The sequence below is a fragment of the Bos grunniens genome, chromosome 27, assembly GCF_055505025.1.
Source record: "Bos grunniens cultivar Pamir isolate PY7600 chromosome 27, Bosgru_T2T1.0, whole genome shotgun sequence".
NCBI lineage: Eukaryota > Metazoa > Chordata > Mammalia > Artiodactyla > Bovidae > Bos > Bos grunniens.
In genome coordinates, this window is record NC_141191.1 from 15,940,813 (window position 1) to 15,968,478 (window position 27,666).

General features: G+C 44.7%; 1 protein-coding gene, 1 long non-coding RNA gene and 1 pseudogene across 4 annotated transcripts; 1 reads left to right on the forward strand and 2 right to left on the reverse strand.

Annotated features, from left to right (window-relative positions):
• Window positions 1-13,348: 13,348 nt before the first annotated feature.
• On the reverse strand, window positions 13,349-15,653 carry LOC147343550 (condensin-2 complex subunit H2 pseudogene; annotated as a pseudogene). The gene has a single exon (XR_015156099.1). The product of XR_015156099.1 is annotated as a condensin-2 complex subunit H2 pseudogene (transcript).
• A 3,596-nt stretch (window positions 15,654-19,249) lies between these two features.
• CDKN2AIP (CDKN2A interacting protein) lies at window positions 19,250-22,784 on the forward strand. 2 transcript variants are annotated; one of them, XM_086379910.1, is made up of 3 exons: window positions 19,250-19,688; window positions 20,134-20,264; window positions 20,682-22,784. In XM_086379910.1, the coding sequence occupies exons 1-3, from the start codon at window positions 19,417-19,419 to the stop codon at window positions 22,019-22,021; spliced, it is 1,743 nt and encodes a 580-aa protein (XP_086236036.1). In that variant the 5' UTR covers window positions 19,250-19,416; the 3' UTR covers window positions 22,022-22,784. The 2 variants fall into 2 exon arrangements, with proteins under 2 accessions (XP_086236036.1, XP_086236037.1); XM_086379911.1 differs by having other exon boundaries at window positions 20,134-20,233.
• A 3,270-nt stretch (window positions 22,785-26,054) lies between these two features.
• On the reverse strand, window positions 26,055-27,393 carry LOC147343552 (uncharacterized). The gene is made up of 2 exons (XR_015156105.1): window positions 27,145-27,393; window positions 26,055-26,836 (listed from the first exon to the last, which is right to left on the reverse strand). It is a non-coding gene; the product is annotated as an uncharacterized LOC147343552 (long non-coding RNA).
• Between the last annotated feature and the right edge of the window lie 273 nt (window positions 27,394-27,666).

The window sequence follows — 27,666 nt, forward strand, 5'->3', positions numbered from 1 at the left end:
ATACTGTTCGTGGGGTTCTCAAGGCAAGAATGCTGAAGTGGTTTGACATTCCCTTCTCCAGTGGACCACATTCTGTCAGACCTCCCCACCATGACCTGTCCGTCTTGGGTGGCCCCACACGGCATGGCTTAGTTTCATTGAGTTAGACAAGGCTGTGGTCCGTGTGATCAGATTGGCTAGTTTTCTGTGATTATGGTTTCAGGGTATTTGCCCTCTGATGCCCTCTTGCAACACCTACCGTCTTACTTGGGTTTCTCCCACCTTGGACATGGGGTATCTCTTCACGGCTGCTCCAGCAAAGCACAGCCGCTGCTCCTTACCTTGGACGAGGGGTATCTCCTCACTGCCACCCTTCCTGACCTTGAACATGGAGTAGCTCCTCTAGGCCTCCCTGCACCCGCACAGCTGCCACTCCTTGCACTCTGAATGCATAGTTCCAAAGAATAGCAAGGAGAGTTAAGAAAGCCTTCCTCAGTGATCAATACAAAGAAATAAAGGAAAACAACAGAATGGGAAAGACTAGAGATGTCTTCAAGAAAATTAGAGATACCAAGGGAACATTTCATGCAAAGATGGGCTCGATAAAGGACAGAAATGGTATGGACCTAACAGAAGCAGAAGATTAATATCTTCTTAGATATTAATATAATATAATATAATATCTTAATAGAAGAGGTGGCAGAACACAAAGAACTGTACAAAAAAGAGCTTCATGACCCAGATAATCACAATGGTGTGATCACTCACCTAGAGCCAGACATCCTGGAATGTGAAGTCAAGTGGGCCTTAGAAAGCATCACTACGAACAAAGCTAGTGGAGGAGGTGATGGAATTCCAGTTGAGCTATTTCAAATCCTGGAAGATGATGCTGTGAAAGTGCTGCACTCAATATGCCAGCAAATTTGAAAAACTCAGCAGTGACCACAGGACTGGAAATGGTCAGTTTTCATTGCAATCCCAAAGAAAGGCAATGCCAAAGAATGCTCAAACCACCACACAATTGCACTCATCTCACACGCTAGTAAAGTAATGCTCAAAATTCTCCAAGCCAGGCTTCAGCAATACATGAACCGTGAACTTCCTGATGTTCAAGCTGGTTTTAGAAGAGGCAGAGGAACCAGAGATCAAATTGCCAACATCCGCTGGATCATGGAAAAAGCAAGAGAGTTCCAGAAAAACATCTATTTCTGCTTTATTGACTATGCCAAAGCCTTTGACTGTGTGGATCACAATAAACTGTGGAAAATTCTGAAAGAGATGGGAATACCAGACCACCTGACTTGCCTCTTGAGAAACCTATATGCAGGTCAGGAAGCAACAGTTAGAACTGGACATGGAACAACAAACTGGTTCCAAATAAGAAAAGGAGTTCGTCAAGGCTGTATATTGTCACCCTGCTTATTTAACTTATATGCAGAGTACATCATGAGAAACGCTGGGCTGGAAGAAGCACAAGTTGGAATCAAGATTGCCAGGAGAAATATCAATAACCTCAGATAAGCAGATGACACCACCCTTATGGCAGAAAGTGAAGAGAAACTAAAAAGCCTCTTCATGAAAGTGAAAGAGGAGAGTAAAAAGGTTGGCTTAAAGCTCAACATTCAGAAAACTAAGATCATGGCATCTGGTCCCATCACTTCATGGGAAATAGATGGGGAAACAGTGGAAACAGTGTCAGACTTTATTTTTGAGGGCTCCAAAATCACTGCAGATGGTGACTGCAGCCATGAAATTAAAAGATGCTTACTCCTTGGAAGGAAAGTTATAACCAACTTAGAGAGCATATTCAAAAGCAGAGACATTACTTTGCCAACAAAGGTCCATCTAGTCAAGGCTATGGTTTTTCCAGTGGTCATGTATGGATGTGAGAGTTGGACTATGAAGAAAGCTGAGTGCCAAAGAATTGACGTTTTTGAACTGTGGTGTTGGAGAAGACTCTTGAGAGTCCCTTGGACTGCAAAGAGATCCAACCAGTCCATCCTAAAGGAGACCAGTCCTAGGTGTTCATTGGAAGGACCAATGCTGAAGCTGAAACTCCAATACTTTGGCCACCTCATGCGAAGGGTTGAGTCATTGGAAAAGACCCTGATGCTGGGAGGGATTGTGGGCAGGAGGAGAAGGGGACGACAGAGGATGAGATGGCTGGATGGCATCACTGACTCAATGCACATGAGTTTGAGTGAACTCCAGGAGTTGGTGATGGACAGGGAGGCCTGGCATGCTGTGATTCATGGGGTTGCAAAGAGTCGGACATGACTGAGCGATTGAACTGAACTGAACTGATGCTAATGTGCTATGCTATGCTATGCTAAGTCGCTTCAGTCGTGTCCGACTCTGTGCGACCCCACAGACCGCAGCCCACGAGGCTCCGTCGTCCCTGGGATTCTCCAGGCAAGAACACTGGAGTGGGTTGCCATTTCCTTCTCCAGTGCATGAAAGAGAAAAGTGAAAGTGAAGTCACTAGTCGTGTCCGACTCTTAGTGACCCCATGGACTGCAGCCTACCAGGCTCCTCTGTCCATGGTATTTTCCAGGCAAGAGTACTGGAGTGGGGTGCCATTGCCTTCTCCAATGCATTTACCTAAAACTCTGTCTTCAATTCAGTTCCGCCTCATGGCTCAGAACCTACTTGACAAAGCAACATGTTATACTCAGATATTGTTCCCCTAATCTATGTAAATAAAACTATTTGTATGGTAATCTGTCCTTCTATAAGATTCAAGTTAATCATTTTATGGCCCAGGATCAACCATTTGGTGCCAAGATTATCCCAAAATGCATCTTATGGGTGAGGGGCCTGGTGTCATTCTGAGTTTTAAGACATTCCTTTCTTTCATTAACAGACTGCTAGTGACTATATAACATCCAGCTGAAGACTAGCAGGGGGGTACTCTTTCTGCCCCCTTCTGATGCCTATGTCAAAAACTTTCTCTATCTCCTTTATACTTTAATAAAACTTTATTACACAAAAGCTCTAACCGATCAAGCCTCATCTCTGGCCCCAGATTGAATTCTTCTCCTCTGGAGGCCAAAAATCCCGGTGTCTTTTCGTTCAACAACAGCTTTTCAGCACCCCGAATTGGGAGTGTGGGGTCTTAGCCACCCGACCACCAGGAAAGTCCCTGAGAACCTAGTTTAAAACTCAGAATCCAGAGGCCATGCCCAGATCTTCTAAATCAGAATCTTCTTTGGGTGGGGCTCAGGAAATTTTGAGAAATTTTCTCGTGTGAGTTTTACAAACACTCAGGTTTGAAAACCACTTCATTAATGCATCTGTGACATCCCATCTCAGCTCTAAACATGTGACCTCAGGTGTATTCCTGGTTCTACCACTGCCTGTTGACTGAGCCTCCAACGTCTTATGTAGAAGATAGAGAAAAGTCATATCTGCTATTAGGTATGTGTCTAACATCTTTTGAAATCCTGAGATCAGAGAGGCCAGATAAACATGGCTTTCATCTGCAAAAGAGGCTTCCTTGGTGGCTCAGCAGTAAAGAACCCACCTGCAAGTGTGGGTGCAATCCCTGGATTGGGAAGATCCTGTGGAGGAGGAAATGGCAATTCACTCCAGTCTTCTTGCCTGGGAAATCCCATGGACAGAGAAGCCTGGAGTGCTACAGTCACAAAGAGTCAGACATGACTTAGAGACGAAACAACAGCTGCAAAAGGCCCAGAGTCTGTATTATTAACTGTAGACATATTTATTGAACATTCACAAAGTGCTGGGTACTAGGCCACGAAATTCGTGTGGATTATTTCATTTTATCCTCATCACAACCCTGGGAGGGTGTACAAAGGAGGGAGGTGGGACTTGGGAAGGTTAAGTAACTCACCCAAGTTCTAACAGCTGGTTTCTGGTAGGTCCACTCATCGTTTCCATCACATCTCCAGCGCCTTCCTCACGCTGCCCTCTGCTCACCACCTCCCCTTGCTCTGAGTCAAGACCATGCTTTCCTTCAAGGTCCAGACCTAGCCCCTCTCCCCAAGACACCCTGGTGTCTCTGTCACCTTTGAAGCACTAAGGCACCTGCAGCACCCATCTGGTATTTTTAAGTATTTTATATACATTTTTAAAATGTATATAGCACAGACAGTGCCTCAACCGTCTTTGTGACCCCCACGGCCAACACAAGGTCTCACCCATGGCAGACAGTGGTTGGAAGGCCATCTCGGTGAAGCCACCTGTACAGTCCAATGTGCCAAGGAGTGATGACCAATATTCATGATGGTGACTAAGAGTCTTTAAGAAAATGATAAGTTGAGAAAATGTTTGTAAATGATATGACTGATAAGGCATGACTATTCAAAAATATATAAACAGCTCATACAACTCAACATCAAGAAAAAAACAAACAAGCTGATTTTTTTAAATGGGCAGAAGACCTGAATAGACATTTTTTCAGAGGACATGCAGATGGCCAGCAGCCACAGGAAAAGAGACTCAACCTTGCTGATCATTAGGGAATTGCAAATCAAAATCACAATGAGATATCACTTCCCATCTGTCAGAATGGCTGTTACCAAAAAGACCACAAATAACAAATGTTGGTGAGGGTTTGGAGAAAAGGGAACCCTTGTACATTGTTGCTGGAAATGCAAATTGGTACAGTCACTGTGGAAAAGAGCATAGACGTTTCTCAAAGAACGAAAAATAGAGCTACCCTCAAACCCAGCAATTCCACTCTTGGACGTCTGTCCGAAAAAAAACAACAAAAAAACCCCAAAAACACTAATTCAAAAAGATACATGCACCCTAAGGTTCATAGTAGCATTACTTGTAAATATCTCACCCTAGGGATACATAGCTCTCCCCTCCCGCTCCTTCCCACCAGCTAATGCAGAATAGTGAGAAAGACCTGGAAAGAAGGGGTGAGCCCTAACCTGTGCTTTGGCGGGTTCTCCGCTGGGCGGCGCGACTCCTCCGCCTTCCTGCTTCGGGCTCTTTCAACGCTGGGGCCCTGGCACTGGCCTCGGGCAGAACCCACCAGGCTTCAGAGGAGGCGGCACCGGGACTGAAGCGCAGAAAGAACTGAAGCCGGGAGCAATCAGCAACTTCTCGGGATTCCTGAAAGCTCATCGAGAACCGAGAAGGGATGAAAGTTTCGGGCTGCCCGGGAGAGAAACTAAAAGATCCGGGAGTGGGATTCTATAGACCTTAAAGGGACAGACTTCACACTTGCGGTTATATTTAATAGTCACCCTTGGGGTTACTGAAGCTCCTTCTCAGATGTATTGGGAGAGAGAGCGCTGTCCCTAGAGAAAAATGGCCTGATATGGTCAAAGCGAATGCAGTATCATATTATTATTCTGGAACAAAATAAATAGAATGGCATGCTTTATATTTCTATCGTGCTTTTGTCTTGGAGGAGATTTCAGTACAAAACACCTAGCCAACATTATCTTATTGCTTGATCATGCTTCTTTTGTAAAAAAGAAACAAAAACAAAACCAAACCCCTTGAAAAGTGAAAGTGAAGTTGCTCAGTTATGTTATTGCTTGACCATGTTTCTTTTGTTAAAAAAAAAAAACCCTTAGAATAGTCAAAACCTATGTCTTGCTTACAGGAAAGACTCAAGAAAGAACGCTTGGCAAGAATGAAAGGCAGTTGCTAAATGAAAAAGCTCCCCTCCCTCCCCAAGGAAGGATTACAACAGAGCTCCCAGGCGCCACTGCACTCTCCCCACTGAGCCTTTGTGGCCCCATTCTGGAATCTGCCAAGGGAGGGAATCACACCTTAGGTGGCAGCTGTCGCTCCAGACTTTTTTGCCTTGTGTTGTGAGCGGGTCTCCATCTTCTCCTTGCCTTTTCAGCCACTGTGAAGTCCCCACACGAGGTTCACTGTAAATCAATGGGTTCCCTGGAAGTGATAGTTTCTTTCTGTCTGATTCAGGGACCTCTCGAGATGAGAGGCTAACCCCTTTTCAAAAACTACAGCTGGTAGAAAGAATGCCGGCCTGGAAATCAAGTGCTAGGCACTGCTCAAGGGCCTCTCTGATCTTGTCTTCTGATCGCTCCTTGTTCCTAAAAACGAGGAAATGGCGTCAGCCATAGAAACCGCCAGAAATAGAATTCCACGATGTCAGAAGAGAATTAAAGTAATTCTTCAAATTCGTTCAAATGGATATATTACACCTCCTCTCTTGGAACCAATAACTAGAGAACTATGACCCTTGTCTTTCCAAAAAAGAAAAGAAAGGAGGACAGTAGGTCCAGAGCCACCCAAGCAATGATATGGCCAGTCTGAACTGCCGAACAGTCCAACCCTTCAATCTCCTCTTGTGACTCCAAGCTGAAGCCTAATGTCTGATTCCTGTCACATGTTTACTGAAAAGTGAACTCAGATTTTCTGCACAAAAAATGAGTAAATTCATGGCTATGGAGGTAATAGAACTATGTTCTTTCCCCTCCCTGCTTGCTAGTTCTAGTGTCATAATGTCATAAGGCATGATAAAAAGCACATTCTGATCCTCTTAAGCTTAAGCTTGGAAAAATAAAAACATGTGAATAAAAATTGGCCCACTCTCTTCACTCTGTATCAAAGCCCTGTGGAATCAATATCACCACACCAAGCCCTACTGAAATCAATGGAGTAAGCTCCTGAATTCATTTCCATGGGACTTAGCGTTGTAAAAATAATTGGATTTCGCAGCTCTCCAATACTCCTTTCAAGAAATAGAGAAAATGTGGCTTTGCTGGTGGGGGTGGGGGAGGTGAAAACTTGTCGAAGTGCTGATAGATTTCACCCTGCCTTCGGTATTGTCATGTCAAGAGGAGCTATAATCAAGTCTTGAATGAGCCTAGCAGTACTACCCTCAATGAGGTGTTGCCTAGTGAGAATGAAAACACTTCTTTTGTTCCCATCTTCAAAATTAACTGCATGGTATGAGGTGTTTAACATCAAAATTGCCTTCCCTGGTGAGAAGAAAAACACTTACTTCGTTTCCTTCCTTAAAATTAATTGAGGTTTTTAAAAACTCATCCTTATTCAACCAACATTTGCATAGAGGGGGAGACAGGAAGAAGATGGTATTTTTAAGTGTAGCCTTTGTAGCCCAGCAAAGGCTTCCAGCACATTCTGTTTGGACCACTTGCTGAACACTTTTCTGCCCCTCAGCTTTATCCCTACCCCAATTATATATTATAACATTGGTCTCATTGATATGACCCTTGGTAGGGAGTTAATAGGTACTTGCTAGAATGAGAGAATGAAGGATTGAATCCATTGACCCAGATATTCCTTATAAGCTTGCAGATTTTTCACACTACGACTCTACTTATTCAGTGGGGTTAAATAAATTGCTGATTAAAAATTTAGAAGTAGTGTCTAACATTAATATCTGAGGGGTCTTGGTAGATAGGTCAAGGGGAGCCTCACTGACTGAAGCTGTCTGCCCTGACCACGCAAGATAGTAACCAATTGTATGAGTTACTTTACACAGGAGGTCCTGGTAAGGAATGCAGAACTAACAAGCTACCACCAAACTGAAGAATTTGGGAAGGGTCAAGAAGAGAGAGGAGACGCCAGTCCCTGTCCTACCAACCTCCCAGAATTCTCCTTGCTGGAATCCATCTTGGCTGAGCAATGCACACACACCCAGGGAGGACCCTGAGTCAGAATGATTGGCCAGAGACAACCACCATAAAACCTGAAACTGTGAGCCACGTGGCAGAACAGTCCTCCTGGGTTCCCTTACCCTCCTGCCTTCCACCCAAGTTCCCATCCCCAACAAAGCCTTTCGATCTGTCAGTACATGTGTCTCCTTGGACAATTCATTTCAGAGTGTTAGGCAAGAGCCCACTGTCAGGCTCTGGAAGGGGGTCCCCCTCCTGTGACAGATATAGCTAAAGATGCTTCCTTTGCCCATTTTCCTCAGGAATTCCAGAGGTGGTTCTGACTTCTGTTACCATTTGGCCAGTTTGTGATGGTGGAGGGGGTGGGGAGGGGAGGGGAGCTGTGGTCTCTGCCTTTTGCAAGTTGCAGCAGAATGTAGAAGGCAAAAGACGTATTATCAATGTGATATTATTTATTCCTTATAATTCATATGTACCATTTTCCTTGTTTTAAAATTAAGAAAACAAAGATTTGGGGCTCCCCTGGTGGCTCAGTAGTAAATAATCCAGCTGTCAATGCAAGAGACACTGATTTGATCCCTGCTCTGGAAAGATCCCTTATTCCTCGGAGCAACTAAACCCATGCTCCACAGCTATTGAGCCTGTGCTCTAAAGCCTGGGAACCACAGCTACTGAGCCCATGTGTACAACTACCGAAGCCCCCGCCCTAGAGTCTACGCTCCACCAGAGAAGCCACAGCAGTGAGAAGTTTGAAGAACTGCAATTAGAGAGTAGCCCCTGCTTGCCACAATTAGAGAAAGCCCTCACAGCTATGAAGACCCAGCACAGCCATAAAAAAATAAATAAAAATACCTAAAAAAAAGAAAACAAAGACTTGCAGAAGTTAAACACTTTGCCCAAGGCTGCAAAGGTGATATATAATGGAGCCAGAATTCAACCCTAGAAATGTCTGATCACCAAATGGTTGTTCTTAACCACTAAGTTAGGCGAAGTACCAGCCTCTCATTTGGTATCCTGGATCCCTCCAGGAACGCACCTTTCTGCTTCCTCCCCTGCCCATGGTTCCAAGGCAACCATACTTTCATGTATTGGAGTCCAGAGCATAATGAAGCACACATTTCAATGTTTCCTCTTCCTAGTTTTCAAATTGCCCAAGAATTAAGTGGAATATTGTTGTCCTATTTTAGTGCCTGGACTTAGCAAGTGTTGATTTAGTTCCTATTTCTTTTCAGCCACTACACCTTGACACTTAATCAGAATTAATTAGACTTCACCAAGGAGCAATGGCAACTCACTCCAGTATTCTTGCCTGGGAACTTCCACATCAGTTCAGTTCAGTCACTCAGTCATGTCTGACTCTTTGTGACTCCATGAGTCACAGCACGCCAGGCCTCTCTGTCCATCACCAACTCCTGGAGTTCACTCAAACTCATGTGCGTTGAATTGGTGATGTCATGCATCCATCGCATCCTCTGCCGCCCCCTTCACCTCCTACCCCCAATCCCTCCCAGCATCAGAGTCTTTTCCAATGAGTCAACTCTTCACATCAGATGGCCAAAATACTGGAGTTTCAGCTTCAGCGTCATTCCTTCCAATGAACACCCAGGACTGATCTCCTTTAGGATCTCCTTTAGGATCTCCTTGCTGTCCAAGGGACTCACAAGAGTCTTCTCCAGCACCACAGTTCAAAAGCATCGCTTCTTTGGGGCTCAGCTTTCTTTATAGTCCAACTCTCACATCCATACACGACCATGGGAAAAACCATAGCCTTGACTAGATGGACCTTTGTTGGCAAAGTAATATCTCTGCATTTTAATGTCTGGATCACAGTAAACTGTGGAAAATTCTGAAAGAGATGGGAATACCAGACCACCTGACCTGTCTCTTGAGAAACCTATATGCAGGTCAGGAAGCAATAGTTAGAACTCAACATGGAACAACAGACTGGTTCCAAGTAGGAAAAGGAGTACGTCAAGGCTGTATATTGTCACCCTGCTTATTTAACTTATATGCAGAGTACATCATGAGAAAAGCTGGGCTGGAAGAAGCACAAGCTGGAATCAAGATTGCCAGGAGAAATATCAATAACCTCAGATATGCAGATGACACCACCTTATGGCAGAAAGTGAAGAGGAACTAAAAAGCCTCTTGATGAAAGTGAAAGAGGAGAGTGAAAAAGTGGGCTTAAAGCTCAACATTCAGAACACGAAGATCATGGCATCTGGTCCCATCACTTCATGGGAAATAGATAGGGAAACAGTGGGTACAGTGTCAGACTTTATTTTTTGGGGCTCCAAAATCACTGCAGATGGTGATTGCAGCCATGAAATTAAAGACACTTACTCCTGGGAAGGAAAGTTATGACCAACCTACAGAGGAGCTATAGTCTGTGGGGTCACAGAAAGTCAGACATGACTGAGCACAGCAGCAGGGAGCAATATATGACAGGGGACAGGGTCCTAGACCAAAAGTCAACAGGCTGACTGTTTTTCTTAGTTTCTCATTCTTGCTTTCCCATTAACCCACTGTTTGACCTTCGGCAATTATTTAACCACTCTCACCGTCAGCTCCCTCACGTATGAAATAAGCACGACCTCATGGTTCCCTTCTGGTGCTAACTTCCCATGATTTCGAAGAGCCAGGATCAAGTTTATTCTTTTATGGGAGCTCAAACTGCGCTTCTTCAAGTACCAACTCTTGTCTGATCTCTATCTGTATCTCATTCCTAGATTTAAACCTAAGGATAAGGCACAAGGAAAGACTGTCACAAACATACGGGAAAATACAGGTAATAATGACCTCATCTTATCAGCATTAGGAGGAACATGAAGACTAAAAAAATGGAATTGTTTTCCGGAAGGATCTATATGCTCCTCTGTCCGTAGGATTCTCCAGGCAAGAATACCTGGAGATTGCCATTTCCTCCTCCAGGGGATCTTCCTGACCCAGGGATCAAACTTGCATCTCTGTCTCCTGCATTGGCAGGCGGGTTCTTTGCCACTAGCGCTATCTGGGAAGCCCAATATTGGGTAAGGAACTATACTAATTGCTGTGAAAAGGTTTTATCGCCTTGGCTAAAATGTGGAGGAAAGGCAGTCATTTTATAAAAGGGCTTCCCACAGGAGGATTATCTTGTGCCGTCTGAAACATTATTATCATCCTTTCTTTAAAATATTTTCTGGTATTTGGTGATCCTACAGTGCATACAGCTGTTACTCCCACTTTTTTGAGTGTGAATTCTTTATTTATTGATTTTGTTATTTCTCTTGCATAATATTGACCCTACTCAGATGTTTTATTGTTCTTAGGGTAGACACATGACTCAGACCTACACAACCAGAATACTTCACATTCCGGGCTAGACTGCTTGAGGAATAAAAATACGCCTCAACAGAATGAATGAATTCCCAAAAGGACCTCTGGCTGATCACAGAAACTACCAGGAAAGGCTCTTTCCAAAGTCTTTGCTGAGCTCTGGCAGATGTACATGCTATGGGCCGCTGGGGACCATCTTGCCATTATGCAAGAAGACCTTATCTGAGATTGAGGCTAACAGAGAGAAAGCAAAGTCTAGAGGTGAAAAGAAACAGGCTTCCTGATTACATTGAGTACCTGGATCTCAAAAGTCTACTTCCTGGAATATCAGTAATATAGCCAATAAATTCCCTTTTTCTGTTTAAGCAGAAGCTGTTTTAACTCATAATTAGTTTTGTCACGTGCAACTAAAATTAATCAAACTAGAATTTGTGAACCTGTAGAGGAAGCCCACAGTTACCCCACTTCTTCACATCAGTAGATACCCAAAAAGCCCTTATAAAATTGGGGTTATTGCTATGCCACAGGTAAAGAAAGCAGAGTGCTATCACGTCTTATCTGACTTTCATTTTATATGCTAATTTTTTAGAAACTAACCCTCATGAAAGATGTAACTTCACAATCCTATTTAACTCACACAGCAGCAAACACATTTATTGACATTTATTAATGTCAAGGCTTAATGCAAAAACAAAATGGAGGAACACTTTAGAATTCTCTACCTGAGGCCAGTTCACCACTAGGGGTTAGATTTTCTCTTCGAGCCAGATTTTTCTGAATGTCCAAATATCTGTTATATGGCCTCTGCCCCAGAATTTTTTTACCTTACATGGGAATCAAGAGCTAACCATCTAAAGTTGATAGATTAAGAAATTAAAGATTAAATATAATATTTAAATGTGTGACAGGTGACCAACAGAAGAACACGAAATATTTAACAAACATTGGGTGAGGGAAGAGACTGTGTAAGTGATACAGATTTATCATTTTTCACATTCAGAGGTGAAATGAAATGCATAAAGTTGAAAAATCAAGAAATAATGTAAGTATGGGCTTTCCAAGTGGCACTAGAGGTACAGAATCCACCTGCCAATGCAGGAAATGCGGTTTCCTTCCCTGGGTTGGAACGACCCCACTATTCTTGCCTGGAGAATTCCATGGACAGAGGAGCCTATTAGGCTACAGTCCATGGGGTCACAAAGAGTCATCAGACATGACTGAGTGCGCGCACGCGCGCACACACACACACACACACACGATGTAAGCATATAATGTGGAGTTATGAAAATAGCTCCCCAAAGAAACCAAGACAGAGACTGATATTAATTATAATCTCTATAGAGGGCAACCAGGCTGAGAAGGGAGGGATGTTTTCACTTTCAATTCTCTTTAGACATTTTCTTTCTGTATGTATGTATAATTTACAATTTTAAAAAACTTTACCAGAACTTAACTGTTTATCTAGGCAGCTTGCTCCCTGTTCTCCAAAACGTCCATTTCAAGCATTCTCTACTCCATCACACAGACTCCATCTCACCTCCCATCTCCAATCTTTACAAACTTTTTTTTCTTTTAAAATGGAGGCAAGATTTCTCCATCTACCTGAGGTTAATCTCTCCTCCTCCATGTTGGATCCCAGACCCTCTGACTTCTTCAGAAATTTTCTTTTAACACCCTTTTCCACCGTATCCTCAAACCCTCTCTCCTTTAGCTCCTCCCAGTCAGCTGGTACACACACTGAAGCTACTCTCATCTTAAATTTAAAAACTGCCTGGATCCATGACCCTCTCTAGCTTCCTCTCTCTTCTCTCTTTCACAGCCAGTGTCTCCGCTTCCTACTCCTGAAGTTACTCCAAGACAGAGCCTGCCTCCATCACTCCACCAAAACTACTTTTGCTAAGCCAATGGTTCCAGTCTCTAATGTGTGTGTTCTGTGTGCTCTGTCATGTCAGCCTCTTTGTGACCCCATGGACTTTAGCCCACCAGGTCCCTCTGTCCATGGGATTTTCCCAGAAAGAATACTGGAGTAGGGATTGAATCCATGTCTCCTGCATTGGCAGGCGGATTCTTTACCACTGAGCCTCCTGGGAAGCCACTGGATCATTAATACCAGTATTCCTCGCTTTTGATTTCTCCACAGGGTTGACCTAAAACAATAAGACAGTCAGTTGTTTTCCCAGTAAAAATGGATTTACTCAGGAACAGCAAAGGATTGCAATTTAGAACATGCAAATTTGGATTGCCATTTCCTTCTCCAGAGATCTTCCCAACCCAGGGCTTGAACCCAGATTTCCCGGGATTGTAGACAGACGCTTTACCGTCTGAGCCACCAGGGAAGTATATAGGCCAGATAGAAAAAATAGGCAAGTCCAAAAACCAAAGGAGAGGAGGGCTGTTTTATAGAGGAGAAGGAATTGGGTAGGGCTAGTATAAACAAAGAGTCCATTGGAGGAAACTGGAAGTTTGAAGTGTAGTGGCTTTTTAAATTTTTCATTTTTAATTGACAGATAATTGTGTTACAGTATTGTGTTGGTTTCTACCAAACGTCAACATGAATCAGCTGTAGGTTTACCCATGTCCCCTCCCACTTGAACATCCCACCCACCTCTTTCCCATTCCACCCCTCTAGGTTGTTACCGAGCTTGAGTTCCTCGGCTGATTTTCAGTCTCTCATTGACTAGGTTGTTGCCTGGGGAGGAGAAATTCATCCCCCAGCTGGGTTGTGAAGTAATAGCCTGTTTCCTGTTGAAGACACAAAGGCACCTTTTCTTACTGGGTCAGCAATTGACCTTGAGTGTAACGGCTTGAGCAGGCTCCCTTCTGGACTCCCCACTTCATCGTATTTTTTTTTTTTTTAAGGGACTGGTGAGATGGCAACACTTTATTAGGCTGGGCCAGCCAGGAAGCAAAGTGGACTGAGCCAATGCATGCCCAGCATCTGCGGGGGATGGGCTCCAGGGCACAACCCTGGTGCTCCCCACTCAGGGCGGCACCGTGGAGGGGGCACCGTAGGTCTGGAAGTGTTCATGGGCCCGCTGGTATGTGAGCAGTCTCAGGGACATGGTGGCCACGGCCACCTCTAGCCCCAGATGCTGGGTGATCTCCACTGTGTTGTCATTAGCCAGCTACAAGGAGGCCAGCACGAAGCGACACACTTCAAAAGCAGCCTGGCCTGCCACCAGCTTTGCAAAGGGACGCCACTGGTTGAGTTGGCTGAACCTCGAGACCTGGTCCCCACAGGTATGGATGTCAAAGGGCATGTGCTCCTCCTGTTCCTGGAGCAGGGTCTGGATGGTGTCCTCCCAGTCCCGGACGTGCTGCTTCAGCTCTGTCTCCTGGACGAGCTCCTGCTTCCAGGTGGTGACGAAGAGCTCCACATTCTTTTGGACCAGCTCCTCCCAGCGCAGGGACACTGGTGTGGCTGCCGCTTCCCTCTCTGCCTTTTCCCCGGGCTCTGCCGCCTTGGGCTCTGTGTACTCCTCGGGCTCTAGGAAGTCATCTGCTGCTCCCAGGTCTTCCACGGAGTCCTACAGGCAGACTTCCTCCACAGACCACGGCCCCTCCTCAGCCCTTGGAAGTGGCACTGCTCAGCCATCTTCCTTCTCTGCAGCTTCTGGAGTGTCTCCAGCTGCTCCCTCACATGCTTCCAGTACAGAACCTCCATGGCTGCGAAGGAAGGGCCCTTTCGCCAGGGCCTCCTGCTGCCGGCGTGGGGCCGAGTACTAGTGAAAGTCCTGCAGCTTGACGCCACCCTTCCTCTTTCGCTTCTGTCCTGGCACCTCCTCCACGCGGGAGGCACGGAGTAGGGCCTCCCTTTCCTGCAGCGCTCAGAATCCAGGGACTCGAAGGGCTCCAGGCCCTGCCAGGGGTCTGGGGTCTCCTTCAGCCAGGATGCAGGCTCCAAGGCCTCCTTCCGCTCCCGGAGTGGGCTCTTGAGGCTCGATCGGGACCTCAGGGGCTGAGGCCTCAGTGGGCTCCGCTGTCCGCTATGCATTCTCTTCAGCCTTTTCCGCACCCCAGCTTCTGGGCACTGGGCCCTCCGGAGAGGTGCCTGGCTCCTGGGAGATGCTGAGCACCCGGCCGGGACTCCCCCACAGAGAGACTTCCATGGGCTGCTCCTCAACCCTACCAGGCTCCTTCTGGTTCCTTGGCAGCAGTGCCTCCATGAGGGACACTCCCACCGGCTCCAACAAGAACGTTATTCTGGGGCGGGGATTCATCCTAAAATGCTTCCGGCGGGCCAGGACCTCCCCCTGCCGGCTGTACAGGGGGTTACTATTCTTCATCTCGTCAGGGGCTACCAGGGCATCAGGCAGGAGGCTGATGAGGGTCCTACTGGGGACCTGGTCACCCCGAGAGCCGCATTAACACAGGAGTCAGAGAGGTCGTCCAACGACAGGAACTTATGCGCCACCTTCTGGGGGGCCCTAGAGTTGCCTCCCCTACGGTCCCATCTTCCAGCTCGGAGAAGGGCTGCTTGGCCCGCTTCTGGCCAGAGATGAAGTTGAGAGCCTGGTGCGCCAGGGAGTAGAGCTAGTCCGCCTTCTGACTGGAGATACAAAGGAGCCTTGCATCAACTGTGCCGCTTCAGTGAAGTTCATTGTGGTTTTGCCTTTGTCAAAAGAAACGCAGATCTGGTCCAGCTCCTCTAGATATTCGCCCAGCTGGGCCGTCACGTCCACCTCCCAGTTTCTGCTGAGGTAGCGGGTGGGTAGCAGGAGGTGGGCGAAGAAGCTCCTCAACGTCCTCCATGTTCTGGAGGGGCCGGATCAGCCCGGGGACCGCAGTGCCGGCTTCAAGAGGGGCCAGTGTGCTCAGCCCGCCACTAGTTCTGGAGCCATTTTCCTCCACTCCATTTTAAATGGTTTCTCTCTGTTCACAGAACAGCTTCTGACACAGGGGACTATGCTCTTCTTAAAACAGTCTCGTCATTGACTTTCAGGACACACACACATCACCACTGTGATTATGTTATCAAAAGCTCGGCCTCCCTGTACACCAATGCTGAATCAAATCCTGGAAACAGAGTTTTGGGAGAAGTAAAAAAGGGTAGATAGTTTTATTGCTTTACCAGACAAAAGGCGGCAGACTAGACTTCTGCCTCGAAAAACTGTGTCTCAACCCTGGAGAACTTGCTAAGGGGTTTGAACAGGAGTTCAAAAGGTGGGGGTCTCTGACAAGATTAGGGCATGAGCACGGCTTGTGTGTGTGTGTGTGTGTTGCTCATATCCTCTGTCCGTGGGATTCTCCATGGCAAGAATACTGGAGCAGGTTGTCATGCCCTTCTCCAGGGGATTTCCCAACCCAGGGATCTAACCTGGGTCTCCTGCATTACAGGCAGATTCTTTACCATCTGAGCCCCCAGGGAAGCCCTTAATCTTGTCTCACGTGATGGCCTCCTAATCTTAGTAAGTTTGTCTGATCCCTTTAATCTCATGTCAGGTGATTTCTTGATCTTCTCTGTGCTCACTTCTCTCCTAAAGGCCAGCCCAACCTGGTTCAGGGCACTAGTGGCTTGTCTTTTTCCAAAGGTCCAGGCAGAGCCTCCAAGCCAGGCTTTAACAATACATGAACTATGAACTTCCAGATGTTCAGGCTGGTTTTAGAAAAGGCAGAGAAACCAGAGATCAGATTGCCAACATCTGCTGGATCATCAAAAAAGCAAGAGAATTCCAGAAAAACATCTATTTCTGCTTTATTGATTATGCCAAAGCCTTGGACTGTGTGGATCACAGTAAACTGTGGAAAATTCTGAAAGAGATGGGAATACCAGACCACCTGACCTGCCTCCTGAGAGATCCGTACACAGGTCAGGAAGCAACAGTTAGAACTGGATATGGAGCAACAGACAAGTTCCACATAGGAAAAGGAATACCTCAAGGCTGTATATTGTCACCCTGCTTATTCAACTTATATGCAGAGTACATCATGAGAAACGCTGGGCTGGAAGAAGCACAAGCTGGAATCAAGATTGCTGGGAGAAATATCAATAACCTCAGATATGCAGATGACACCCCTTTATGGCAGAAAGTGAAGAAGAACTAAAGAGCCTCTTGGTTTTTCCTTTGATGAATTATCTGGCATGGGGGAGACAACAAGTATGATTCCACACCTAGATGATATCTGGACATTTTATTTTTTTTATTTAAATTTTTTATTGGAATATAATTGCTTTACAGTGTTGTTAGTGTCTCCTGTATAACCAGGTGAATCAGCTATATGTATCCATATACCCCTCCCTCTTGAGCTTCCCTCCTGAGCCTCCCTCCCACACATGCCACCCTTCTAGCTCATCACAGAGCACTAAGCTGAGCTCCCTGTGCTATACAACCTCTCCTTCTCCCGTGAGTTCACAAGTCCATTCTCTTAAGTCTGCATCTTTATTCCTGTCCTGCAAATAGGTTCATCAGTATCATTTTTCTAGAATCCACATCTATGCATTAATATACGATATTTGTTTTCCTCTTCCTTTTAAAAAAATATGCAGATTCTACTTCGCCAAAAAAGAGGCTAATGATTTACATTTAATAACTTCAAATTATATGTGTGTGTGTGTATATATATATAAACTTAGTCTAAGAAATAAAAATGACCTTTCAATGTTCCTAGCTATTCAAAAATAAATTACTTTTATTTGTAATATAGAGAAAACATGATTGCTAGTTTGGGGTATTTAATAACTTAGTAAATTGAGTTATTTGTGGTTTTCCTCAAATAACATAATTTCAGATTAGCATTACTGTAGAGTGCTCAGTCTCTAAGTCATGTCCCACTCTTTGTGACCCCATGAACTGCAGCCCACAGGCTCCTCTGTCGATGGGGTTTTCCAGGCAAGGATACTGGATATCTGGACATTTTAAACCAAGAATTTCCTTTTCTTTTTTTTCCCCTGTTGCTTTGGAGGGCACTCAAATAGAGCCTGGATTTCAAAATTGATTGTTAAAATTATAATAAAAGCATTTTGGGCTGAAAGCTGGAGTATTTATTTGAAGGAGCCAGATGCTTGACCTAAAAGATATGTCTTTTTTTTTTTTTTTAAAGGTTTACTTTGCATCTGAAGGTTCAGGGCATAGATCACGGACCACAAAGTTAAGAATAATAGCATATATCGTACTAAAAAAAAAAACCTGCCTTCTCACTATTAGGAGACAAATCACTGGACTAGAGGGAGGAAGGATTCGGAGAGAAAAGGAGAGAAGGGAACTTGTGAAAACCAATGAGGGTAGGGTAGGCTGAGAGGGAGGGACTGTTGACTCCGCCTCAGTTCAGTTCAGTCGCTCAGTCCTCCGACTCTTTGCGACCCCATGGACTGCAGCATGCCAGGCCTCCCTGTCCATCACCAGCTCCCGGATTTACTCAAACTCATGCCTATTGAGTCGGTGATGCCATCCAACCATCTCAACACCTAATATTGGAAACATAAGCAAGTCGGGAGTAATGTTAAGTGTGGACATTCTAAAATGGGGGGGAAAAATGCAAAGAAAAAAGTGCTCTAAGAGGGTAAAGTTGGGGTCATGGAGACAAATGACTTCTTTCCGTCCAGCTAGGCGTCACTCTTTATAAATTTAACGAAATACGGAGCCAGAAGTTCCTGGGGCAGCGTTTGGTATTGACCAAAAATCCACCCAAGAGGAAGCAGTACAGCTTGAGTTGAACTGCGGAAACCAAACCCATATCTGCGGGGTCAGGGCTGGTTTCAAAGACTGGACTCCACAGAGCAACATCGACCTGGATAAAAGTTATCATTGATCTTTAATAGCACAATTTAAACGAATATGCCCCTGCATATCCCTAAATGCCCCGAGACCCGAACGGCTTCAAAATGCCTCGCCTATCTATATTCGAAACGGCGCTGGATGCTGTTTTCCACATAACCAAAAGATGAAAGCGAGCTTTATTTTGGCCCTGCTCGAAACCAGCGTCCTGGGGCCGAGACGCCAGACCTCGCGTTGGGACAGCAGCTCGAGTCGGCGGGGACGCGCGCTACACGCGAGGACTCGGCCGGCCCCGCCCAGCCAGTCCGCATTCCCAGATGCCCTCGGCCGCCCCCAGGAGCGGCGGGCCAGAGGCGGGAGGGAGGAAGCCAGAGCGCGCGGCGTCACAAAGCCGACCCGGAACGGGGAGGCGGGCGCAGAGGTCGAGGGTACCCCAGGCCAACCCACAGGCGAACCGCCCTCTTGGGGCGGGAGGCGCGCGCCCGCCTGCCCTTGCTCCGCCTCCCCTCCCCCCGCTGCCGTCGGGGCCGCGGCGTCGCGGCAGCTCGCGCGCCGCAAAGCGTCCTGGGAGAGCCGGCTCGCGCCGGAAGGACGCGCGGGCGCTCGGCGGCTACGAGGTTATAAAAGGGAAGGAGCCGGCGGCGGGCGGAAGTGGGCGGTTCAGCTGCTCCCGGCGCTGTTGTTTGGGCTTCTGGAGGGGCGTTCTCTGGAGGGCCGCCGGTGCAGGCCGCAGTGACAGGGCCGCTCACCTCGCGCCCCGCGCCTGCCTCCCGGCTCAGAGTCCGCTCCCGGCTTCCGCGACCCGCAGGCCCAACATGGCGCAGGAGGTGTCGGAATACCTGAGCCAGAACCCGCGGGTGGCCGCTTGGGTGGAGGCGCTGCGCTGCGACGGCGAGACCGACAAACACTGGCGCCACCGCCGAGAGTTCCTGCTCCGCAACGCCGGGGACCTGGCCCCCGCCGGCGGCGCTGCCTCCGCTCCCCGGGAGGAGGCCGCCGATGCCGAGAGCGGGACCCGCAATCGGCAGCTGCAGCAGCTCATCTCCTTTTCCATGGCCTGGGCCAACCACGTCTTCCTCGGGTGCCGGTGAGTGAGCCCGCGTCCCCGAGCAGCTCTCCCGAGGCCCGGAGCCGTCGGCCGAGAGGGGGAGTGGTGAAGCGCGGGAATCCGCGGGACCTGCTGCCCTCTAAGGGCGAGAAGGGCGTCTCTTGGCAGAAGCCGACACAATTCACGGTCCGGAGGTGCCCCCGTAGCGTGGGGGAGCTGCCGTTGGTGTCGTTGGCGATGAGCTGACAATGCTCTTGTGGGGAAAGTGACACTAAATCTAAATTAGGATTGTAAGAAAGGGCCCCGCCTCCCAGACCCTGGGCGTTTGTGTGTGAAGTTCCAGGAAACCGAAAGTTCCTGGCGGTTGGTTCAGTTTCTTGTTTACTACCAGGAAATGCAGTTCCTGTGGCCTGCAGTTTTTGTACCCTAGAGGTGGCAGCGGAGCAGAAACACTTTCTGAAGCGTCTCTCCCTTCTTGTTACAGGTACCCTCAAAAAGTTATGGATAAAATACTTAGTATGGCTGAAGGCATCAAAGTGACAGATGCTCCAATCCATATCACAAGAGACGAACTGGTTGCCAAGGTGAAGAAAAGAGGGATATCGAGTAGCAATGGTTAGCAGATCATAGATGTGAACATACATAGGAGTTTAGAACTTAAGTTTGATGTAATTAGGAATTATCGTTACTAATTTTTTAATGAGTTATAATTTTTATAATGTTAATAATGTTAAATTATGTGTTTATATGCTTTAGGCTTTGAATTTGATAGTTTCCTTTGACTGCCATGAGATTTCGAAGTGTCAAATGTTACCTATGCTGTTAATGTTTTAATGTTAGAAATTATTGATGTTATTCAACGCTGTTTTAAGAATTAATGAAGTTATTCCACACTTTGTAAAGAATTTACAAATCCTGAAGTAATTTCACCTTACCTTGTGCCTTTGTTTTAATATGTGTATCTGTCTTGTACATTTTGAGCTGATGTGTGTGTGTGAAGTAGACTTATATATCTGCTTTCCTTTTTTTCAGAAGGGGTAGAAGAGCCAGCCAAAAAACGAGCCATAGAAGGGAAGAACAATTCTGCAGTTGAGCAAGATCGTCTGAAAATTCCTGCTAAAACATCAGGTCAGCAGGAGAGCAGCTCAACCTGTTCGGGTTCCTCTTCCAAATCACAGAGTAGTGGGAACTCAGCTCTGAGCTCCAGCAACCCGAGTCAGAATAGCAGCGCCACAAGTGATGGAGAGCGGGCAGTTGCCAGCCAAAGCAGCAGCAGCACTGCCTCTCAGGTGACAGCGGTAGGGTCTGGAAAAGCTTCTGAACCAGAAGTTCCAGATAAACATGGTTCCGCATCATTTGTTTCTTCATTGTTGAAATCCAGTGTGAATAGTCATGTAACCCAGTCCACTGATTCCAGACAACAAAGTGGATCGCCGAAAAAGAGTGCTTTGGAAGGCTCGTCCACCTCAGCCTCTCAAAGCGTCTCAGAGATTGAGGTGCCCTTATTGGGCTCCTCAGGAAGCTCAGAAGTAGAGTTGCCACTGTTGTCTTCTAAACCTAGTTCAGAGACAGCTTCCAGCGGGTTAACTTCTAAAGCCAGTTCAGAGGCAAGTGTTTCATCATCGGTTTCTAAAAACAGTTCTTCATCAGGCACATCTTCACTAACCCCCAAGAGCAACACCTCAGTGAACACAATGCTGACTTCCAAAAGCGCTTCACAGGTAGCTGCGTCACTGTTAGCTTCCAAGAACAGCTCCCAGACCAGTGGCTCTCTGGTCTCCAAAAACACTGCGATAGCAAGTGTGTCCCAGCTGGCTTCTAAGAGTAGTTCTCAGACCAGCACGGCACAGCTGCCTTCCAAAAGTACTTCACAGTCGAGTGAGAGTTCTGTCAAGTTCTCTTGTTGCAAGTTAACCAACGAAGATGTGAAACAGAAACAACCTTTTTTCAACAGACTGTATAAAACAGTGGCATGGAAGTTGGTGGCTGTCGGTGGCTTTAGTCCCAATGTGAATCATGGCGAGCTCTTAAACGCAGCTATCGAGGCTCTGAAAGCCACACTGGATGTGTTTTTTGTCCCGCTAAAAGAACTGGCAGATCTGCCTCAAAACAAGAGTTCTCAAGAAAGTATTGTTTGTGAATTGAGATGTAAATCTGTGTATTTGGGCACTGGCTGTGGAAAAAGCAAAGAAAATGCTAAAGCAGTTGCATCAAGAGAAGCCTTGAAGTTATTTCTCAAGAAAAAGGTAGTGGTAAAAATATGTAAAAGGAAATACAGAGGCAGTGAAATAGAAGACTTAGTACTCCTCGATGAAGAATCAAGGCCTGTAAACTTGCCTCCAGCATTAAAACATCCTCAAGAATTACTGTAATATGTCCAAAATATCAGTGTGTACATTATCTGGTATTTGAAGAGACAAACTGGCTTACTTTTGTATATGAAACACAAGCTTTCACAAATTTTGTATTGCTTTTTTCCAGTTTTGCAGAAAATTTACATTCTAGTTCTCTTCACACAGTGGAAGTTGTAAATAATTTGTGAATGACAGTATACATTAAAAGGTTTATGCATTACCGGCATACCAGTATGCTGTTTTATTTGCTGAAGAAAATACCGTCTTCTATTTTTAATGACACATTAGGTACGATGTGTAGTTCTGTAGTCTTGAAATTTTTGTACTACTTTCAATTTGGTGAAAAATGTATAAGTTGTCTACCATGCTTTTTCTTTTCCTAGCTGAATAAACTTTCACATCAAAGAAAAGGGGACCATAGTATTTGAATGTCTGAAAGTCTGTGAAGCTTAAGGTTTTAAGAATGTTGCCCATAATACTGAACATCTGTTAAAGAATAAGAGAAAATAGTTGCCTCAGACTATTTTTATGAGAAGTTGTAAGCATTTTTAAAATATAAAGCAGTGTAAAATACTTGTTTATTTTATTCTGAAGTTGTTTGAAATTCACCATGATTTTGACCTCTGCAGATTCTTTAAGTGGGTTAATTTATGTTTTGAGGTAAACTATATTACCCTTTTTCTTAAAGACATAAATGTGGGTTTCTATATTAAGCATATTTTGTGACTACTATAATTAACGGATTGATTTGTTTAGATATTAAATGCTTTAAGCTATTTTACCTTTTCGAGAAGTTGTGGTTTTTTTTGTTTTTTTTTTTCAGCCCCGAAGTCAGAACCAATTCTTGCGAATAGGCTTCATGTTACTAGTCATCGTAAGTTACAACTGGGTAATTTTTCACAACTTGATGCAGTTTTCTATGGATAGTGAGGTTAACAGTTTGCAAATCTAGAAGCAGAACCAGGTGTTCTATTTTTGTTTACAAATCTCAGAAAAACACTGGGCAGGCAGTAGAAAAGCTAAGCTCAGCTCTTTAATGAGCCTGTTCAATTGAATTACATTTGTAGGTAATGAAATGAAGTCCTGCTTCTGTGTCCTAAGTGATTCAGACTGGATTACTCTCTGGCCTTCTGGCTTTCTAAAATTGCTGCACTTTGACCATTGATGTGATAATGTACCGAGAAAAATCAGGACGTGACCTTTTACATGGCAGTTGTGTTGGAGTAGGAAAATTGGGCATAAACAGTAAAATTTAAGTATGCAGAAGTTACTTCTAAATTTTATATTTTAGAAATAATAGAAGACAGTACATATACTTGAAATAATTTTTATTTCACTGGATAACTTAAAAATGATTCATTTTCGAGCATGTTAAATTGGATACCAAAGTTTAAAATGCATAGTCTGTGAATGGGTTGCCTTTATATATTGTGAGGAGCAGTAACATGAGTGTTGTGAAAGCTGTTTTAATTACCTGTTTCCTCAGCCTTGTAATTTGTGGGTCAGTGATTACAAGAATAAATTTCTGTAATGTATCTAAATTAGATGGTTTAATAATTGTCTAAATTGGCTAAATTTCAAGTTAATATAAAAGCAATTGAAAATGTTTTAAATTACAGTAAACTTTTTATATGGTAGAAGTGGAGGAAGCTGCTTAGTGTAAAAACACACCTAATTTATAAAGACTTGCTATCACTATTTAAAGAATCCCTGGTTTAAGAGAAACGCATATTTTACAGTTCTTCATAATAGCATAGGACAGAAGAAAAGCAGCTTTGGAATCTTATTCTTGAGATAGAATCTTGGCTCTGCCCCTTTAAGTAGGCATGTAACTGGGATTTCAACCTTTTAACTTCAACTGTAAAATAGACAAGCTGCCTCAGAACTTAGGGGAACAAACAAGGTAATACCTGCAAAGCGCACCATAACTGAGGAATTGCCTGGATGTGTGTTCTCATTTTCTCAGATTCTGATGAGTAGCTTTTTTCATTTGGCCCATTTTCAGATGAAACTAAAAAAGTAATGTGGTCAAAGAGCAAATTCAAATCCTATCTGATTCCAGAGTCCAAGCTCACTATGTTTTATTGCTTAACAATCTTTCTCACTTCTCTAAAGGCCAACATTTCTGAAAATTCCTTAAACTGGTTTACTACTAGTTTTAAGTGACCACATTATTCCAAAGGCTCATTTCCTTGAACTGAGTCACTTTCAGTTCAGTCCAGTCAACTGCTCAGTCGTGTCCGACTCTTTGCGACCCCATGAATCGCAGCACACCAGGCCTCCCTGTCCATCACCAACTCCCAGAGTTCACTCAGACTCACGTCCATCAAGTCAGTGACGCCATCCAGCCATCTCATCCTCTGTCGTCCCCTTCTCCTCCTGCCCCCAATCCCTCCCAGCATCAGAGTCTTTTCCGATGAGTCAACTCTTCACATGAGGTGGCCAAAGTACTGGAGTTTCAGCTTTAAGCATCACTCCTTCCAAAGAACACCCAGGGCTGATCTTTAGAATGGACTGGTTGGATCTCCTTGCAGTCCAAGGGACTCTCAAGAGTTATCTCCAACACCACAGTTCAAAACCATCAATTCTTCCGTGCTTAGCTTTCTTTATAGTCCAATTCTCACATCCATATGTGACCACTGGAAAAACCATAGCCTTGACTAGACGGACCTTTGTTGGCAAAGTAAGGTCTCTGCTTTTGAATATGCTATCTAGGTTGGTCATAACTTTCCTTCCAAGGAGTAAGCATCTTTAAATTTCATGGCTGCAGTCACCATCTGCAGTGATTTTGGAGCCCCCAAAAATAAAGTCTGACACTGTTTCCACTGTTTCTCCATCTATTTCCCATGAAGAGTCACTTTAGGAGCCCTAATACTTGTACTTTTTATACTGTTCATGGGGTTCTCAAGGCAAGAATACTGAAGTTTGCCATTCCCTTCTCCAGTGGACCACATTCTGTCAGACCTCTCCACCATGACCCGCCTGTCTAGGGTGGCCCCACAGGGCATGGCTTAGTTTCATTGAGTTAGACAAGGCTGTGGTCCTAGTGTAATCAGATTGACTAGTTGGTGATGGCCAGGGAGGCCTGGCGTGCTGCGATTCATGGGGTCGCAAAGAGTCGGACATGACTGAGCGACTGAACTGAACTGAATGTTTGTACTGCTTCCTCTTAGTACTTGCATGTTTTGAATATTCTTAACTGGGGAATTGTCCCATATGGGTGCAGTTGAAGTTTGCTAATAAAATAATTTGCAATCAAGTTTACTGAATAAAATGAGATATTGAGATGGGAAATTCTGGTTTTTCTTCTAAATCTGAGAGAAGATGCTGTCCTAAAACTAATTTCCCTCGATGGTGCTAAAGTCCAGGAATTTTTTTTTCTCCCCTGATAAAGTTGACTTTAAAAAATGGTATTGTTACGAGTTTTTAACCCAAATTTGGGGGCCTTCCACTGCTGCCATTGGCTGAAATAATTGTCATGAGGATAACATGTAATTCCAAGGCTTTTGATACATTATCAAAAGCATGCTCCATTTTAAATTAGATATAAAAGGGCCATCTATTTTCCCTGCCAAGTACAACTTTCCTTGGTACAGATTTCTCCTTTCTCTTTGATTTCCTGAGAAATGAGAAGGTAACCAAAGCAAGCAGCGGCTGGGAACCAGGCATCTTGTGTTGTTTGAGAGGAATTTGTCGACTTTGTCTTAAAAAGGGGTGCCATCTATTGACTCACTTCCTAGATGCTGGCAAATCGATGGGTATCTGTTTAAGCATGACTTAAAAGAAATTTGTGTGGTTGATGATTAAAGGAATTCTTTGTGGCTTTCTACGGTTTAAACAAATAGATAAAGGCAGGGTTGTCAAGTCACTAATGTTGCTACTCCCTCTGCAAAAGAAAATGGATAGAAATTTCAGTGAATGTAGCTTAGTTGCCGTTCAGCTAGAACCATTCCTTTCTCCATTTCTTTCCTTATTACCAGTTTTACTCTCCACTTTTTTGTTTTTTCTTTAAAAAGACTACTGGAGAAAGATCATTGTCTTAAAATACTAATTTTTAAATTTCTCTTTATTCCTTTGTGGTTTACACAGCAAGAAAAATGGTATACTTAGTGGACAAGCTCGCAAACAAAACTGACTTAACTTGGTGGTGGTGGGGGTGGGGCTGGGGGAGGGGGTCGTGGTGCAGGGAGGTGGCAGAAGGTAATACCAAACAGGAAGGGTTAGATACAGGATATTCCTTTGAGTAAAAACTGGAGATTTCATATGCCAATCCTTAAACACTTTATGTGATCTTGAAATTTTCATGAGTAGAATCAGAATTCTTGGAAGGTGTTAGGAACAACCAAACTAACAGCATAAACAGTAAGCATACGTAGCTATAAAGCTGTGCTATGATACAGAAGTGGCACTGTTTTTTATATATATATATAATATACATAAAACTTGAAGTATAGATGCAAATGTAAGAAGATGATCACCTAGTGTTTTCCTTATGACTGTGTGCATGTTTGTCAGTTTAGCAGGGCTTGGACATTGAAATGATAAAATCCAAACTCTGAATATGCAATCAGTGGTTTTCAAACTTTTAGTCATAGTTCTTAAAAGATGGAATCCTGTGTGTAAAATTGACAGGAGCCGACCTACTTAGAAAGAGGGCAGCCATACCCCATGGCTGAATTCCTCTACCTTCTGTTCTCAATTCCTTGGCATCTCCTTGGGCTGAAAAGAAGGGGGTTTAGCAATAGATGAGACCTTGTGTAGATGCCAGCTTCCTTCTGCAACAGGTATTTCAATGGATGGAGCAGAAAGCCTCCAATTTACTCTGGAACTAATCTGTTTTAAAGTAATAATGTGATTAGAATTTGCAATTAGTAGAGACTCAGGCTAAAGGGACCATCACAGAAATTAACATTTAGATAACTCCCAAAATAGCTATCATTTTTTTCTTTTTGTGAAATATAATGACAGAAGTTCATATATAAAGCCCAATAATTTATAAATGCCCATATAATGAGATCATCTAGCTCAAAAAACAAAACTATCAGCACTGCAAGAACGCACCATGAGGACAGCTACCATTCACTGGGTGCCTGCAATACACTGATGCTTTATGGACAACTTACTTAAGTCAGTCTCCTTACCTGTAGTTGGATTGCTATTGTTGATCCTATTTCACGAATGAGAAAACTGATGACCATTTTGACTTGTCCTCCTCAAATCACAGGATGAGTAAATGTTGAAGTAGGAACTCGAATCCAGTGTTCTAGAACACTAAACAATGTTCAGTTCAGTTGCTCAGTCGTGTCTGACTCTTTGCGACCCCATGAACCGCGGCACGCCAGGCCTCCCTGTCCATCACCAGCTCCCGGAGTTCACTGAGACTCATGTCCATCGAGTCAGTGATGCTATCCAGCCATCTCATCCTCTGTTGTCCCCTTCTCCTCCTGCCCTCAATCTTTCCCAGCATCAGGGTCTTTTCAAATGAGTCAGCTCTTCGCATCAGGTGGCCAAAGTTTTAGAGTTTCAGCCTCAACATCAGTCCTTCCAATGAACACCCAGGGCTGATCTTTAGGATGGACTGGTTGGATCTCCTTACAGTCCAAGGGACTCTCAAGAGTCTTATCCAACACCAGAGTTCAAAAGCATCAATTCTTCAGCACTCA

Bases quoted from the DNA above. Each gene is read 5' to 3' on its own strand.
- CDKN2AIP (XM_086379910.1), top strand. From the start codon at position 19,417: ATGGCGCAGGAGGTGTCGGAATACCTGAGCCAGAACCCGCGGGTGGCC. The intron at 19,689-20,133 runs GTGAGTGAGCCC...TTCTTGTTACAG, and splicing joins CACGTCTTCCTCGGGTGCCG to GTACCCTCAAAAAGTTATGG. The intron at 20,265-20,681 runs GTTAGCAGATCA...CCTTTTTTTCAG, and splicing joins AGGGATATCGAGTAGCAATG to AAGGGGTAGAAGAGCCAGCC.